Raw genomic sequence first — 18,827 nt, forward strand, 5'->3', positions numbered from 1 at the left:
CGTCAGTGGGAAGGAGTTTCTTACTAATATACCCACCCCCCTGGATCCCGAGGTAAATCCAGCATGTGCTACCAGTTTGTACCCTCTCCTGTGCAACGCCATACAGCTATTACCAACCAGATGTGTCTCTTGTAACAGAACGACATCGGGAGCATGTCACCTAATCAACTGGTTAACCATCCCTCGCTGTATTTTATCTCCAAACCCATTCACATTCCAACTGAGCGCGGTAATCCCCAATCCCTGTCTACCAGTAGACATTAAGGTGGTACATTTTGTCGATGTCACCTGATGCATGAGAAAAAACCAATAAAAACAAAATTTGCAAAAACCAAACATATAATATACAACGCATCGTTGATTCAGAATTAAAATAAAACCTCATTTTCAAACCCCCCTCAACTCTTGTCCCACCTCCTCCTCCCTGCACCCCTGCCTGAAGCTTGCGCTCATCCCCAACTAGCAGTGTGCCCGTCGCCCCAACCTACTCTAAAGCTAACTAAACGTAGAAATAGAGGAGGGCCCAGGAACCGACCCTCGCCACCCCTCCCCCAGCCACGCTGCCCCTACAGTCATGTCCCCAAAACAATCCCTTCTGATTAGCAGCCTGTAAGGAAGCTTCATCCCCCCGCCCTCCCTCTCCCGCAATGCGCATGATTGTTCAATCCTACTTCAGCACCGTGCCCCATAGTTATTGTTCATCCGTGTCTTCCCGAGCTGGACCTTCGGTATCTGTTGCACCCGTACTGTCAATCCAGTCCATCGCCGTTTCAGGATTGTCAAAAAACCAAGACTTCCCATTATTTTCCACTCGAAGGCGGGCCGGAAACATCATGCCATATCTCTTTCCCTTGTCTCGCAGTCTCCGTTACACAGATAAGAAGCCTTGCCTCTGTCTTTGTACCGCCTGCGTAAAATCTGGAAAAAAGGATAGAGTCGCATTCTCGAAGCGCAGTGGAGGTCCCACTCGGGCCGCCTGAAGTATGACATCCCTGTCACGAAAGTTTAGGAACCTGGCAATTACAGGGCGGGGCGGGGTGCCCCCGGCCTGGGCCAGCCCCCCGGGATCCTATGTGCCCGTTCGACCGTGTAGAAATTGCTGAGGCCCTTCAGTTTGAGATGGTTAAGTTCAAGTTTTCAACAAACAGGTCCGGTGCTTGCCCCTCCGATTTCTCGGGCACCCCCAGGATGCGATCTTTGTTCTGCCCTGCCCGCAAACTCATCCTGCTAGCGATCAGCGAGAACCCTCGAGGCCCTAACATCACGCACCTCCTGTTGCAGTTGGTTGACGGCGCCGATCAAGCTGGTCGTCTTTACCTCCAACGTCTTGACTTTTTCACTAGTCTTTGTAAGATCCGCTCTAATCAGACCCACCTCTATGGTGACTGTGTCAAGCTTGGTGTCTAGGGCTTCCATTTTCTGGCCCAGGGAAGTTTGAGCGCCCGTTATGGCAGCCATGAGATCTGCAAGCGTCGGTTCCACCAACTCCGGAGCATCTTCTTCCCCTTTCCCTTGAAGCTTTTTGGTCTCCACCGGGGGCCCCCGGGGCATGGTGTACCTATCAAGCCTATTAGATTGAAAATTTTTGGATCCCTTAGCATTCCGTGACGACGCTCTGTCTTGGTCCGTTTTGGTCGCCATTTCACTTCTGTACCACCACCAGGTGACTTCACACAGTGTGTTTGCGCTCTGCGGCCCCTGCAGGTCGACCCACCAGCACGTCACTAAGCAATTTTCAGCATATCCACTCCGGACTCATCCGTTGCGTCTCCGGTGGAAGCCGAATTCGAACCCTTGGGCGTGGGCCGCTACTATATGTTCAGTGCTCACTCCTCGCTTATTCCCTCAGCCTGGCACAGGGAGCCCGCTCAATGTTTTGCTCCCACCGGACTAGCACTCTGTCATTACCATGCCCGATCTCAGGGGCTCACCTCGGTTTATCCAGTGCCTCACTCACTGCAACTGGAGCACCTCCACGAGTCCGAGGCTTGCCTTTATCTGTCCTGTTGCCTGGGGGGGAAAAGAGGGGGTCTGCCTGTCAAGGCTCCCGTGCCGTCAGGCAGCACACATCGGGCTGCTGTCTCATCCGCGGGGGTCAGAGGCATTTGTCAGCACCACTTGCGCACAATCCCTTGCCCAAGGCGCTCCCGGTCCTCAGACGTGCATTCACGGTGAGTAACACTCCGCGCATGGCGCCTGTGTTAAATATACAACATACATAATTTCTGAAACAGACAGTGCTGCAGATAGGACACTATGCATACTCTAAGCACACTGTTACTTCTAAGGGGCAATGGAGTCACACTCAGCAAGACTACAAACCCAAAGATACATGTTCATATCTACGCACGCTACACAGCATTTCTTTCACCAATGCAATATGTACTTGCAGCACAACATTGTTTGCTTCAATAACAAGGGTGATTCAACTTCACTAAATGGGCTGATCACCATGAGAGGGGGTAGGCTTACCACAACCACAACCACACTCACAAACACCATGGGCGTGGCGAGCCCAAAAGGTGGAAGTCTTCTCCTACCACAGAGACTGATCTTCACACCATAATGGAGCCGGAAACTGAGGTTCACTGCAGCCTTTCTGAACACCATGAAGAAGCCGGGGGCTCTTCAATGGAGTTCACCGAGACTTCCAAAGGTATCCCATATGGCCGGCCAACTGCGGTTCACCGCGACCACAAAATTCGCCAACCACAGTGGCGGGTGCACACCCTACCACCATGTGCTGCACATACACACAGTAACACAAACACAATCAAAGCAATACCTCAAACATTGCATATGCCTACCATATAGCAAAGCAGGTTGACTGGGATTAAGTAGGAACACATACCCCACATGTGGCCCACCTAACCAGGGCGTGTTCCCGTTACAACTACCATTACCATCCATATGGGCAGAATGAACACAAGCAGGGTGCAGTTCTTCTGGCTTCCGGCCTACATGATAGAAACTACACATGGTCTGCACACAGCACAGTGAAAGGGTACGGTATTTCTACCTTGCATGGAATCACAAGGCAGCTCAATACCAAATAACTCCAGACAATAGCCTAATAAAAATCAGGAGACCATTCGCAATTAGTTAGCCAAAAGGCCCACTGTGCGCATTACACTCAAAAGGCCGTCACCTTCCTTGAACCTAGTGGCCAAACTACGTCCAGGACAACTTCTCCTGTACAAGTCAATATTTGGATAGACCACATGGGTGGAGTATTCTTCATAAGGAAAGGATAAGCGCACACATGTGGGCTTCTGCATCAAAATATATATATTCGATATATAGCTGGTATAGCATCAGGTACGTTTATATGTACAAGCTAAGGCAGATAATAGGGTAAGGCCTTTCCTTCCTCTACCCTCTTTTCTCTCCTAAGAACATTAACAGGACGCATAAGCAGTTAATAGCGCCCGTGTTCTACAATACCATAACCACGGAAGGGTGGTAACAAATTTCAACAGGGCATCAGCATACCCCTGCAGTGGTCTGGGCTACCTAGGTGAGCATCAGACAAAAAATACGTACTCCCGTAAATCAGCCAGGCACCCCAAAAAAACATTAAGCCTTATCTACTTATGGTAGTAAAAACTGGACCATTGCATCAAAAATAAACACAAAAAAAGGAGCTAGTGGTTGGTAAGGACCATATTAAAAATAGCACGCACAGAATATAACAAGGAAATCAGGTGTTAGCCTACACAAGAATGAATAGGCCTATAACGTTTAACCATTTGAATAAAACATTTAATGGGGTTGTTCCTGGTCACATCTAACATTTTTAAAACAAATACAGATTAATACGCAAAGGAGTACATATATGGGTACTTTTCCTCAAAGGAAAGCCATATGGATATCTACTAGGTACACACAACTAACATCTCCGGTTCTCTCAAAAAGCAACAAATGGTACTCTTAACCATTTGTGTCCTTTTATTATCTTACGGGGGAACAGCTACACTTCACTCCCTCCTCCACAATTACAAAATACCGCTACGCAATCGATGCACAGTATTGTGAATCTAGAAGATGTCTATGCTGCAAAAGGAAAATATTACTTACCTGTAATAATAGTTTTACAGCATAAGACTCTTCTAGATTCACATACGACCCTCCCTCCTCCCCGGTGAAGGGGGAGAAAGGAAAATAAATACCACAGTAAATAAGAGAGAACTCAAGCATAGCCCCTACATAAGGATAGTATATAAGTACTTCCAAGGGGTAACAAATAGCTAGAGCAATAAGTCTCCATTTTCAATACTACAAACGTAATAAAAAAAATAATATATATATATATATATATATATATATATATATATATATATGTATACATAGATGTTTGCATACGTATGTAGACACATACATGTATAAAAAGGTGTGTACATGTCAATATGTATATAATATAGAAAGAAGTCACCTTTTGGAAATCGACAAGTGTCCCTGCACTCTCAGCCCGTTAGGCAATATATATTAGACTTTTTAAGCAATGAGACAAAATCGCAAGGCAGAAAGGGAACAAATAATCTGCACACACACGATGGGGGTTGTAGCCTCACCAGAGGGATCAGGTTTCGCAACCTCCCACAGCAAAAAAAAATATAAAAAATTATACAAAGCACTTTCCAAAATCCAACCACTAGATGGCGGAATATGCACAGTATTGTGAATCTAGAAGAGTCTTATGCTGGAAAACTATTATTACAGGAAAGTAATATTTTCCTTCATCAGCCCTCAGTTCGGCAGATTGCATCGCTCCTGGATTCGATGGCATCTTGCATTTTCCTTGTCCCCAATGCCAGACTGAGGATGAGGCCTCTAGAGCAGGACCTGGAAGACAAATGGGATCAGAAGAAGTTTTGATGGGTCGACCGGATTCTACTTTACAGTTCTGCGAGATCATCCATCCCATGGTGGACTCATCGGAAAAATCTCATACTGGGAGTGCCCTTCCACCAACCTCTTCTGACACAATCTTTGATCACAGACGCTTCCCTTCAGGGCTGGGGAGCACACGTGGACCCTCTGCAGACTCTGGGCCTGTGTTCAAGCAACGAACAGGCATATCACATAAACATGCTGGAGCTACGTGCAGGGCATCTAGCTCTCAAAGCCTTCTACCCTCCATACAGTCCAAGTCCATATTGGTCCAGACGGACAACACGACCACCCGGCACTATCTACACAATTAGGGAGGAACCCGCTCTTGCTCTCTGTCTCTGGAGGCTCAGGCGATCTGGCATTGGCTCCTGGCCCGGCAGCTCTCAATCACAGCAGTCCATCTGCCAGGGGAACCAAACCCTCAAGCGGACTCTCTAAGTCATTACTTCGATGAGCAACTAGACTGGGTTCTTCACAACAAAGTAGTGCAGGGCTCGACAAATCCGAAAAATGGTACTAGTCCTGCAGGTCTAGTACCATGGAAAATCCCCTCGACCTGACTCCAACCCACTTGACCTCCGTCTCTGAAAACGGAGCAAAAGTGACAAGATAACAAGATTTAAAGGCATGTTTATTGCTCATTTCCTTTGTGAGCAATAAAAATGCCTTTAAATCGTGTTATCTTGTCACTTTTGCTCTGTTTTTAAAGACAGAAGACAAAAGTTAGTTTGATTTCCTACTCGCCAGAAAGGGCGAGTAGGACCTCAAAATAGCTCGTCCTCATCCATTCTCCCTCGCAAATGCGAGCGGGGGAGAGTGGATTTGTCGAGCCCTGTAGTGGCAGACATTTTTCAGCAATGGTGTCAACCAACCATTGATCTCTTTGCGAACAATACAGAAAAAAAATGCTAAGCCTTCGCTGAAGGTTTTACCGACCAGGGTCGATAGGGAATGCCCTTTTGATCGACTGGTCAGGGGGCTTTGTTTATGTTTTTCCTCCTCTCCCTCTCATGCCGAAGGTCATAACCAAGCTCACACACTCCATAGCGAGGATAAGGCTAATACAGTCTGGCCAAAGCTGTGGTGGTACCCGTTCCTTCTACATCTCTCCGAGTGTCCGCACAGGAGGCTTCCATGCAGACCGGACCTTTTGTTGTAGACGAATCTAGGACTCTAGTTAAATACTCCAGATTCATGCCCTTATGTGGTTATATCAAATCATATCCTTATATAGGCATAAGAATCATACCCATATTAAGACATAGCCAATGCAGTCCAAATACGGCAAGGCTACTCCAATAGACTCCTAGAAAGCACAACGTGTTCTTAAACAAACCAAGCCTCCAGCAGCCCGGCAATCCCCCCTGCTTCTTTATTGATTTGTCCTAGAACTCCCGGAGTCCTGAAAGAACTGCGAGTTCTTAGTGACGTCTTATGTCCAACCTTACGTCAAACTCCGCACCTTCCAGGTATAAATATACCAGCATCTGCCCATGCAAAACACACAGTGGTTTGGAGCAGATCGACTATCTACTTGCCCGACACCCTGCCGTAGCAAGTGCCGAAGGAAGCCGACCCTCCCGCTGACGCACTGAGAGAGACGCTGTCTTTTCTCCTGCCGAGAAATCCAGCTCCAGTGTTTCCCTGTCACCCTTGCGGGTTGCTGGGAGATCGAGTCCTGAGAGAGAGATACAAGACCTCCTACATTCTATAACCAAGGTACGGAGCTGATAAGACCCTTAGAGAATTCTTGATTTAGATTCTTGGCAGAAACTATCTTAACTCAAACTACATCTCACTTACTCCTTCCCTGTACTAGGCTTAGGGTAGGTACACCGGGGTAGGCGTATCTTAGAAGCACCAGATGAGTACGTTTAATCATTATTTTTATCATTGTATGTATTTTATCCATTTTAAACACCGTATGGCTTAGAAACCATACTATGCTTTTACAGTACTATTTTATAATACTCCTTTTACTGTACGCACTTTACTTTATGACAAGTATTGCGATTGTAGCAATTCACTTCTCTTGCATGAGAAAGAAGACTGTTCAATAAATAACCTCTTTTATTGAAAACGCCCGTCTCTGTTTATCTGCACTTCTGGTGAAACTAAGCATGTACGATTGACTGAGTAAAATAGCTATCTATTGTTTCCGCGACTCTGGAGGTATACTCCTTATTCTTAAGGGAGCAAAGTTGTCATGTTTATGCGGTTGTCAGAAACTAATCCCTTCTTGTGAATTCGAGAAAGTTTCTAGTGACCTCTGAGCTAGCTGGCATTCATAATTAAGTCTAACATATTCAATAGAGACCTAGTCGACCTAAGTCCTACGTCTAAACTATCGTTTATGTTATTCCAATGCGCAGAGCCTATTGGGAATATAGGAACTACACTACACTTTTGTCCAAGATGAACAGGAGGACCCATCATCTCAACCTTCCCTCTCTGAACTTAGCAGCATGGCTCCTGTGGTCCTCCAGTATGGTCGCCTAGGTCTTTCTCAGGACTGCATGAGCATCTTGAAAGAGTCTAGAAGGCTTTCCACAAGGCATTTCTACTCTTTTATATGGAAAAGGTTCTATTTGTGTTGTGGGCAAAATGGTTTCCACCCCTTTTGTCGTCTCCCAAGGCTCATTCCATGAGGGGAAAGGCAGCTACAATAGCTTTTCTGCACAATGTACCTATTGCTGAGATCTGCAAAGCAGCCACTTGGAAGTCGGTACACACTTTCACAAGGCAATACTGTCTCTACTCTGATACTAGAGCAGATACTCAAGTAGGCCAAGCCACCTTGAGGAATTTATTTCAATGCTAAAGTCTTTTGATGTGACTTCTAGATTACTGTTTTTGTGGTTGTCTTTTGCCTGCAGAAGTAGAGGATGGGCTTGCTATTCGATTCAGTGCTTATGACTATTGATGAGGATCCCCTGGAAGAGAAGGATAACGTTACTTACCTGTAACCCTAGTTCTCTTCCAGGGGTATCATCAAAGTAACCCACCCACCTCCTTGGGCAAATGATCCATAATGATGTCATCTCTTGATGCCCTGACCTCCGGGTCTCCGCAAACAACAACTGACCTAACTGTCACCCCTGAGGCATGATGGGAAGCTGGGGGTCATGGCTTCCTTAAAGGCACAGTGCCAGTTTATGCTTGCAATTACTTTAATTTTCTATGCTGTTAAGTTTCCAATGCAGCCTATTGGCTATCAATGCCAGAACTATTTTCTTCTGTTCATTAAAGAGAGTTCAAGTGTCTTCTTGTCCTCCGGTTTTGTGTGTTTGTTGCACAATCAAACGTTTCGGAGCCTTTTTTTTTTTTGGGAGGCTGCATTGTTTTTGCAGAATAATTAATATATGTATATATATATACTAGCAGCCAGTCCCGACGTTGTCCGGGTATGAAATAGAATGTGTGTATTAGGCAAGAGTAATTTATTTTAAAATATTGTGGTAGACAAAAAATGTTGTTTCATTAGAATGGGGACGGAGAAGGCCCAGCTGCAGCCCTGGTTGATGTTAGCAGGCGCGTGTAATTGGTGTAGTGATCCGCCGCCTGAGCCCGGCTACAGCCCTGGTTGATGTTAGCAGGCGCGTCTAATGTCGTTGAATGAGAGAGTTATCAGCCATGGGTAAGTCCGTTTAATGAGAGAGTTGAGTGACAGCGAGTAGGAGAGGCTGCAGTTATTGTCCCCGCAGACACGCTCATTTGCGTGTTCCCCCGCTTGAGGCCCAGCTGCAGCCCCGGTTGATGTTATCAGGCGCGTGTAATTAGTGTACTGATCCGCTGCCTGAGCCCGGCTAGAGCCCTGGTTGATGGTAGCAGGCGCGTGTAATTTCATTGAATGAGAGAGTTCAGTAACCGCGCACAGGAGAGGTTGCAGTAACGTTACTTACCAGGCCTCCAGGTGAACGCGTTTGTCACGCCCCCAGCACACGGCCACAGCAGACGATCTTCTGATTAATGTACGATCCACATGGCATGTTGGGCGGAATGTAGCACACGCCCCCAGCGTGCCCCTTGATGCGGCACAGTTGCATTCACATTTCATGAAGGCCGGACATATGCCCCCAGCGTTTCTCATGCCCCCAGCGTGCCCCTTGATGCTGCCCAGCAACGTAATTGGCGCTTGTATGTACGACTCACATCGCATGAAGTGCGGACACACGCCCCTAGCGTTTGTCACGCCCCAGCACACGCCCACAGCCCACGATGAGATGGCCGTACCACACGTCCCCAGCGTTAGTTACGCCCCCAGCCCACGCCACAACGCAGACACGCCCACAAGGGACTACTTTGCTGGCACGGTTCTTTTACCTTTTAAATGTATAGAGGAGTTGGCCTAACAGCTAAGGCCTGGGGATCTGGATTCGAGTCTTGGTAATGACGCCAAACATCCTGTGATTCTGGGCAAATCACTTAATCTCCCCGTGCCTAACAAAAATGAATTTGTGTTCTCATGTAACGTAACTGGTGCTATGTAAAGCACTCTGATACCTGATTCAGTTCGGGTCAAGTTCGCGCTATGTAAAACTGCAAAAAAAAAATAATATATGGTCGCCGTCTGCATAGCCTAGGTCCTTCTGCTGCAACTGCCCTTTCCAACGCTGTATTGGGTGTTGTGATTGGTGCTGTGGTTACTGAGATTACCCGCCTCAAAGGTTTGGGCTCTCTCTTTATAATATTAGTATGGATATAGAGCTGTATAAATATGTTTTAATAAATCACTTTTTATATATATTTCTGGCCCCCGTGCATGTGTGGGAAAATTCAGTGTTTAGGACTTTGATGAGGATACCCTTGGAAGAGAACTAGGATTACAGGTAAGTAACTTATCCTTCAAGCACACCCCCTCCAGTCTATCTGCAGAAGAGCCTCTCCATGCATGTACCCATTCATTAATGAGGATTAGATATGCGGCACTACACAACAGTACACTACACAAACACCCTAAAAATACCGTAAAACGCAACCCCACACAACACAAACATCACAACACTACTTTGACACTACCCTAAAGCCTACAAAAGTAACTCCCACCCAAGCGCAAACCCCCTTACCTCTCTTTCCTCGTGGTTCCTCTCCAGCGTCGCCGTCTCTGCTCCCGGTTCCTGCTTCCTGCTTCAAGGGGCGGTGCATGTCATTGTGAGGAAACCGCCTCAGTTTCCTCACAACGACTTACATAGCCATTGCATCGCATGCGTTATAAAAGTGCATGCGATGTAATGGTATGCGTAGTAAACGCTACGTGTTGTTATATTGCATGCGCTGTAATAGCTACGCGTGGTAAAAACCGCATAGTAATTGCTGTTTCCCCATAAAGATACAGAGATATTTAAAGCCTTCAGTAGTCCCGTTCAAATATCCCGGCATGGGAGGCCAATCCTGTGCGGGCCCTGGGAGATACATCGTGGACTTATTCCAATGAATCTTCTATCCTGAATGTCTCCCATATTCCTCAAGCGTTTGGAAGAGAGTGGGGATAGTTGTCATAGGCTCCATTACATATTGAAGAATGTCGACGTAAAGGGAAATCTTCTCCTCTGTCATTGTTGGGAGTAATTCGGAAGCCCCTGACCCCTAGGTGTGCTCAAAGGGCACATGCCAAGCATTCCACAGTAAGCACAAAAAGGAAAGGAGATAGGAAGCACCCCTGCCTGGTCCCTCGTCCAATGGGGTACCCCAGCGTCAACCTCTTGGCACTTTTCCCACTGCCATTGGCTCACGATATAATAGTGCTATCCATTTCCGAAATGTATATCCCACATCCCAATTTGATTACTGTACAGTCCTGAAAAGGCCAATACACCGCATCAAATGCTCTTTTCCACGTCTGTGGAGCTGTGCTTTCCTTAATCTCCATCAGCCATTTATGTATTCTATGAAGATTTAAACTGGTAGCACAACACGGCTTGAATCCAGATTCGTCATTGTGAGTGAGGGATGAGATGACCTTCGATAAACGTGTTGTTAATATTGTGGCTAGAATTTTAACTTTGCTGTTTAATAGTGAAATGGGACGGTACGATTCACTCCTATCTTATGTTTGCTGTCTTTATGTAAAACCATGATCATGGCTGTCCGGAGGTCCAGGGGAAGAGCACCTTCCTTGCCTGCATCTTGGTAAAGATTTAACAAATGTTGTCCCAGTAAATCTAAGCAGCATTTGTAGAACTCAGCGGGGTTGCCATTGGGGCCCAGGGTTTTACCCAGTCTTCGCTTAGAGACCGCCTCCTGCACTTCTGTCAATGTTAGGTCGCCCTCCAGTCCCTCTACCTCTTCGTCCCGAGATCTGGGGACTGAATGGGGGCCAGACATTGGTCTCTATCTGAGGAACTGCTAAGTGGATATCCCTCAGAATAGTCTGCAAGAGTCTGCAAACACCTGAATAATCTGTGCATCTGCCTCCTTGTCATCTGGATTCCATCTCGTGTTTGCTAAGCCAAGCAGGGAGCTCCTCCGGCTTGTCCCTGACCTCGTATAGTTGGTGTAGCATCACCAGTCTCTGTTTTTTGGCATAGTCCTGCGTGAGGTCACAGTACTCTATTGCTACTCATCGAGACCCAGAAGTGTAGCCTGCATGGGCCAAAGTAGTGTAGACTCCCCTGCCTAGAAATCCACCCTGAGTACCTTCTAAATGTGTCTCCTGTAACATTACTACATCAGATTGTATGTGTTTAATATATTGCACCACCAGCCCCCACTTGATCTTCTCCCCTAAGCCATTAACAGTCCATGTCATTACCGTAAATATAGGGTTTTCAACATAAGTGGTCATAGCCATGGTGTATTCTTGGGAATTATCCTATTGATGTGTAGAAAACTCATGAATCTTACTTGGTGCTGTAAATGTGTGTCCTCCAGAAACCTGCGCAACCAACAGTTGAACTCCCTCCTACCTAACCACCCCCTCACAACCCCTATGACCTTCCTGCAACATTTAACCGCTTCATTATAAAACAACTGTGTTAAAGAGGTGAAGGAGAGCTCTGTCGTCCACCCGCTGGTTCTACTTTGTGCCCAAACTCTGTATCGCTCAGAAAAACGTTAGAACAAACAGAAAGAAAAATCCAATGAGTGAAAGCCAACAGCAGTTAAAGAATGACTGAGAACAGTCTCAATACAAATATAATCACCTCTAGGGGATAACTGCTGCGTGTTCATTGCTCTGGTCTCCGGCTTACTGTTGCCATATAAGGGGTCTAGTTGTTCTGGATCTCGTACTTCTGCCAGTGGCGCCTGCTGCCATGTCTCTACATCTTGCTCTAACACTGAAATTTTGGCTGCGGGTGGATGCAGACTCTCAACCTCAGAGGATAGTTCATCTTCTCCTGACCATTCAGAGGATAGTTCATCTTCTCCTGACCTGAAGGAGAAGCCAGCAATCTGGCAGAGCCCCTGAGCCTTTTTCATGATTTACTATAGTCTACTTCCGTGTCTGTGGAAAGCTGTGGAGGCCTATCCCCCACATCAGGTATGGAGTTCCTTTGCTACTGTATAGTGATCTGTGGCCTCCTCTCCATCTCCTCTGCTGGCTGTCCCTGGGTCTGGCACCCAGGCTCTTGGGCAGTCGTCGTTCGGATCGAGTTTGCTTCCGCAAGAGCAAGCGTGGCCGCTCCTCTATCCACACCAATGCCTCCTCCGGTGATTGAGAAAAGAGGACCTTCCCCTGATAAAGGACCTTTAGTTTTGCTGGAAACAGCAACATGTATTGTAGATGGAGGGCTCTTAGTTTTGCTTTAGTTGAGTCAAATATACGGCGCTGGCATTGGGCCTCACTGTTATAGTCCGGAAACACCATAATGTTTGAATTTTCATTTCTGATCGCCTCTCTGTCTCGTACCTCCCGGATTATCATGTCCCAATCTAGGAAGTTCAGGAACTTCGCTATGATGGGCAGATGTGAGGCCCCTGGGGGCAGCCTGCTCATTCTGTTACAAGGCATGCAGAAAATTGGTCGGACAGAAGCGTGGCCTCCAGACAGTTTGCCAAGAACACAGTCACACTGGTGCCTTATGCTCCCTCCGGAAGGCCAATGAAGCGGAGTTTATTTCTGGGCGATCAATTTTCTGCGTCCTCCAAGCGCCTTTCTACATCCTTATTGGTACTGGGGAGTTCTTCCACTCCGGAGGCCTTATACCGTCTGAGGGGGATTCGGCGAGGGCAGAACAGTCGACGAAGCCAGGGGGAGGGCGGCAGAGGAGAGAACTGCTACCCCCATGTTGCCGCCACTATGTCCTCAGCCGCTTAGCCCCTTGGAGCTATGCATTATGACTCAGATCATTTAGGGGAGCAAACAAATGCTTTCACTGCATCGTGGCCAGCCCAGTCTCCGCCGTGGTCAATTTTTTGCAGTCTTACATGTGTCAGAGGCGCACATTTGCCTGAATTGCCGAAAAAAGGGGTTGAGGCGGGGGAATGCAGGAGCACAGAAATTGTGACTATTTGTCCCTTTTGTTGCCCACGCCCCCCTAGCAGTGGTCATTCTTTGCCTAGTATAAAGCCAGGTTAGTGGTCTTCGATAAGGTTCTTACTGCTCTATTAATGAAGAGGATTGGAGATTGAATTCTGAACAATTTTTCATGTGCAAGGTAGATGGATGGCTGATGGGGCGGTAGTCACAGTATGGATGTTTGGTGATGGATAAGTGGCAATTGTAAAACAATCAGACATACCTTGTTTTAAAGGAAAGAGCACTGGCACAGAGGTCTGGTTAGCAGGTCTCAGTGCACTGTCAGAGCTGCAAACGACCATCTAGGAGCTAAAGAGGCGGCAAAAAGTGTTGAGGGGGTATTACAACAAAAACTCAGTTTCCCACACTTTGTCTGGTAGTTCTTGTGGGTGTGATGTGAGGAACATGATGTATGTGACTTGATTGTGAAATTATTGGAATGCTCTCTATGTCTTAAAGGTGAAACCCTTGTCTTCATCTGCGCTAATGTGAGGAATCTTGGGTGATGGGATACCCGGGAGATCTTTTAGGTGCAGGGGAGAAAATCAGATAGGTAGATTGATTGGAATGTGGTAACTGGTATAGCTGCAGTACAGTGTTGGATGTCTCGAAGTTTTAGAGCCTGTCAAACTTAGTGACATTCAGGTCTCAGTCGAAATATGGTGGTTGATCTGTCATGGTCCTGCAGCTCAAGTGGCCAGGGTGAAGCGTGGGCTGCTTCTGACTCTCTGGAACCAGAGGAGAGGAACGTCTGTGTCTTTGTATCCCATAGACTCTCTGAAGTTGCTGACATTTTGTGTATAAAAGTGTCTTCTGAAATGCATGGTTTTGTGAACCTGAGGCCCAGAAATATACCAAAAGAGTGGATATCTCGAACTTCAATGGTTGTTAATATGTCTTAGTTTATTTGGAATTCAAGATTGCCTTTGACTCTGAACTTTTTCTACAAATCTTTTTATAAGCATGAAGAGTTTTTTCAGAAAGGTAGCTACTAATGCCATGTACTTAGAACGTGTCAGAGAAATTGACGTGTCCCGAAAAACAGAAGTTGGGACTGGTGTTGCTGGTGAAGAGTTTGAAGAAATGAATCTTGTTGTGCTTCTACCTGAATATTTTATAGATCTATGGGCCTTGCAGTCCAATCCAGTCCTCCTACTGTAAATGTTGTGCTAGTATCCAGATTTTTTCTTTTTGTTCCATTTGTTTGCAATTTTGATAAATAATTTAAGTTGGTATACCGACCTTGTACCTTTTTCTTTTACGAAGATGCTGCACAAGTAAACCCCCTACCGTTTCTCACCCGTATTTTTCTGAACAAGAGATTTATATTCCACTCCAGCTGTAAGGATTCAACAACCAAGATGCATTGGTTTGTCAGGATTGTGAAATTGGAGATTGTAACCAGTCTGCACACTTTCTTGCACCCATTTGTGTTCTGTTACACACTGCCTTGCTGGGAGATGGTTTGGTGTATTTACTTACTTTGTAGCCCAGGCAGTGAAGACACAATGATGGTTGCTAGGGCTTTTCTCAGTGCTAACGAAAATTGTTGTTTCCTTTACCTCGCTTGGATTATTTTTATTTTTGTTGATAGGAGCAGACTTTTGTTATTGTTTTTGATGCTGCTATTGTCTCTGTCAGTAGGGTGTATGAACGAGCTGGAGGTAGAAACATCTCCTATGCCCTTTGAACTGAATCCTGTGGAATTGATTCCTTTGTGTTATGTCAATGCCTTTACAGCCTGCCTATTTTTGCATTGTCTGGAGTGCTTTTTTGTGGCTGTACACTTCAGAAGACAATGAACGCTGGTTGTATGGTCTTGCAAGTAGGCAGACATTTTCTAATGTTTGTAAATTTTGAAGAAGATGCCATGATGTGGAGTGCTCTCTCCTGATATTAATGCTCTTTTTTTCGTCCTCTAATGCAAGTGTTGCAATTTTGTGTGTGAATGAGCGTTGAAAAGCCCCTACGATTGTATTCCCACTTGATCCTTTTAATGGAATTAAACTTCAGTTTCAAATTAAATTAAATATCAGTATGATCTTGACCTTGCAAATTTGAATAATGTCTAATGTTTCAGGAAGGATTCTTGATATTTGTGGGCTATATCGTAGTATGGTCAGCTTCTTTCCAAATATTCTGCAGCCTCCAAAGGGTTTATGGAAATCCGTCTGTACCGTACAGGACTTGTAGACTTTTTGTTAATATTGATATCTAAATAATTTTTTATATTTCTGTGCCACATTTTCGTTTGGATACCTATTACCTACGGCTCTTGATTCCTACTATATTACACATTTTGCTTTCTCAGGCTTTGATGTTCAATTAAAGTCTGAAAATTAAGAAAGCCTGCGTTGGCAATCGTATGTTGCAAGTTCTGTAGTTGGGGAAAGAGGCATTAATGCAGTTGCTTAAATACAAGGCTGAAAAATTGTTTAACACATAGTTTACACCTCAAATGATTCAAAAGCGGCACGTTTTGCTGAAATAATTAAGATGAGTGCAGAATTTGGCTTCAGTTTGCTTTGAATTTGACATAATCTATACTAGTATACATTGCACTGCACAGGTCTGGTAGACCAAACGTAAGACACAATAAGGATAAGGAAAATGTATCCTCACTAATGATGCAAAGTTTTTCAAATTTGTGGATAGTTATTTCTTTTATCTCCAGAGAACCTGAAAATATTTTTGCCTCTTTTATAGGCTCTTCAAATACCACTGTAAATCCCACCCCACTTCAGTCACTGCCTAATATATTTATGGAAACAGTCTACATAGTGACTCGTTGAATATCTAACTGTGCGCTAATAGCATTGGATATATGAGCGCATTGTGTGGGGCCAAAATGTTAGTAGGGAGGTGCACATAAAAAAAAAACATACTGGTCCATCTTATACAGTTTTGAGACATCCCTGTTTTGTTAAATGTCCTTCTGTTTTTTGCAGGTTGTGACATTTTGGACAAATGTAATGAGGGGCCCTTTGCCAAGAGCCCTGCAGAGTGAGCAACATCCTACCCTACAAACAAGTGCATGCGATGCTCTTTCCTCCATTTTACCCGAGGCTTTCAGCAAACTGCCGGTAAGTGTGATGTACATTGAGTCAATATACTCACCTGCTGTATGGTTAAGTCAAGATATGGGTACTCAGCCATTGATGTGTGGCCTGTTAGGCCTGTGGGTTGACAGATGCCACGTCCTCCTACTTCCTGATGTTGCCCCACCCAGTGTATTTAAAAATTGCTTCCTGCCTCTTTCGGAATGGGATTTGTCCATGCAGATGATGCACTTTAGGCTAAACTGAATGCCAGGCAACCACCATGCCACTCAACAGTTTTGTTCTTTTGTTCCATAAAAAGACACACCCAAAGTAAGACTTTTGTTGAATATCCTGCCAGTGACTGCCAGACTTGGCATGCTCATCCAAACTTGGAAAATCAGTGGTAGATGCCGTCCCTTAAAAGGTCAGGACAGCCACAACTGTGACTCTGAAGCTCTGTGCCAGATATTGTGCTGTGCCAAAGATTTCCTATGGTGAAACTAGTTAAAGCTTCGAATTCAGAAACCTGGCAGTTCTTCCACCGCTAAATGATTTAGGGAAAATGCAGGTTTGGCAGGCGGTATCCTTCCAGTTTGCGATTGCGCTCCCACTTCCCTAAACAATAATTGAGAACAGTTGTGTCCTTTCTTTAGGACAGTTTGAATTTTGGGATATGGCAAGTGATTCTTCTAAAGGAGGCCGGTAAGCTTTAGATGTGTATCTAGTGGTAGAAGTTGCCTATCAAGCAATCTTAAACCATGTTGTGACATAAAGTACAGGTCAGTACAATTAACAGCACTTATAATTACACTGATTTATTCTCCACATGTTCTCCACTTCTGATATCAATACATTAATATGAAAGCCATTTCGTAATACAGATGTTTAAGTGTGTCGACTTCTAGGCTAGACTTGGTGGAGATTCTGTTAATGCTGATCTGGCCCCAAAACTGAATCTATGGATGGATCCCTCTGTTCCACTTCTATCTTTTCTGCCCCTTGCACTTACGCTGCGCAAATCCCCACCTGCACCAAAGCAATTCTGTCCTTCTTCTAGAAAGACTCCACTTGGGCTCCCTATTGTGCTCCTAAGGGCAGCTCTTTTGGGAACTCTGACTAAGCACCTGCTGGCAGCACAAGCCCTAAGGCTGGCCGAATCACTCTCTTCCCCGAAGGCCTTGCCAGCTGTTGCCATCAGCGCTGTCTCTGATACCTCCACTCCCACCTTGATAAAATGTAATTGGCCAGCAAGGGGCTCATTTAGAAATAATAATCTCTGAATAAAAATAAATGGTCTGTCCCAGAATGGTGACAAGCAGAATTGATATTCCAACACCATGTGTCAATGTATGAAAAGTCCACTCTTATATTTATGAAATCAGTCCATTATATAGCTCAATTGATTCTGGAACGAAAGTCGAAGAGTGTATACGAAAGAAAGGGAACCAGCGTAGACTATTCGGTCTCCAGTGTCAGCAGTGCTTGAGACCATCCTCATTACCATAAAAGTTAAAGGAGATTTAAGACAAATAACTAATAAGGAAATATGGAGAAAAAACGTAATTATTTACAGTGGTATGCATGCACATTAAATAAGGTGCCTGTGACATAGCAGCTGTTCTAGTCGCATGTGTTACACTGCCATCACAATGTCAGATGTAGAAGCCTCACTCTAAAGTGATGCCTAACAGTAATTCATACATTATATAGATTTCAGACTAAAATAATTGGACTGGATCAAGACGTGCAAAGCTAAGAGTAATACTTAATAATTTAGCTTAATTTGTGGCAGAAAAACAAGTACTGAGGACAAAGTTCAAAACCAATGTTTACGTATAGTTTTAAGCATATGTGAACCTTGCTGGCTTCGGTATTATGATTTGGTAAGCTGGGAATATGAATAGGTGAAAAATAAGTCAATTTGAATACTGAAATTTAAAAAGAAGTTAAATAAGGACTCAAGTGATACACTCACCTATACAGAATGAGTAGGATGTGAGTAAATCAGGCAATTCAGTTTGTAAAGGAACACTGGTAGCAAGATCAAAACTGATGAGGAATTATTAAAAGAAGGCTGGAAAAACAAAATTGGGCGCATAAGTCAAGCCTAATAATATATACTTGGAGAGATGAAGGAACAAGTGGTGCACTCACCTCCAATTACTTAATCAACAGGAAGTAACTGACACTTCAGCATAACTTCAGCAACTTAGGCATAGATGCGTTGCATGCCTCCACTCATAAAGCCGTAAAAAGGGTGCTAAATTGAGTACGTGACCAACAGACCGTCACATTAAGGCGTCCTTGTTGGGGGAACCTTTGGGTGCAGAATCCAGCAAGCCATACTCTACCATTGCATCAAGGGAAGGCTAAACATAAAGGCCATCCGTGAGCTTGTAATTCATAAACTGAAAATAGAGTGCAGAATGAAATGA

The 18,827-nt window shown here is 45.0% G+C and overlaps 1 protein-coding gene across 3 annotated transcripts in view; it reads left to right on the forward strand.

The window, feature by feature from the left end:
- Window positions 1-18,827, forward strand: part of HEATR6 (HEAT repeat containing 6) — a 305,356-nt gene that overhangs the window by 235,686 nt on the left and 50,843 nt on the right. For all 3 annotated transcript variants that reach the window (XM_078679768.1, XM_078679769.1, XM_078679770.1), the window contains one exon: window positions 16,300-16,434. In XM_078679768.1, the coding sequence (XP_078535894.1) occupies window positions 16,300-16,434 (135 nt within the window). The remainder of the gene's footprint in view (window positions 1-16,299; window positions 16,435-18,827) is intronic.

Source organism: Lissotriton helveticus, chromosome 3_1, assembly GCF_964261635.1.
Source record: "Lissotriton helveticus chromosome 3_1, aLisHel1.1, whole genome shotgun sequence".
NCBI classification, from domain to species: domain Eukaryota; kingdom Metazoa; phylum Chordata; class Amphibia; order Caudata; family Salamandridae; genus Lissotriton; species Lissotriton helveticus.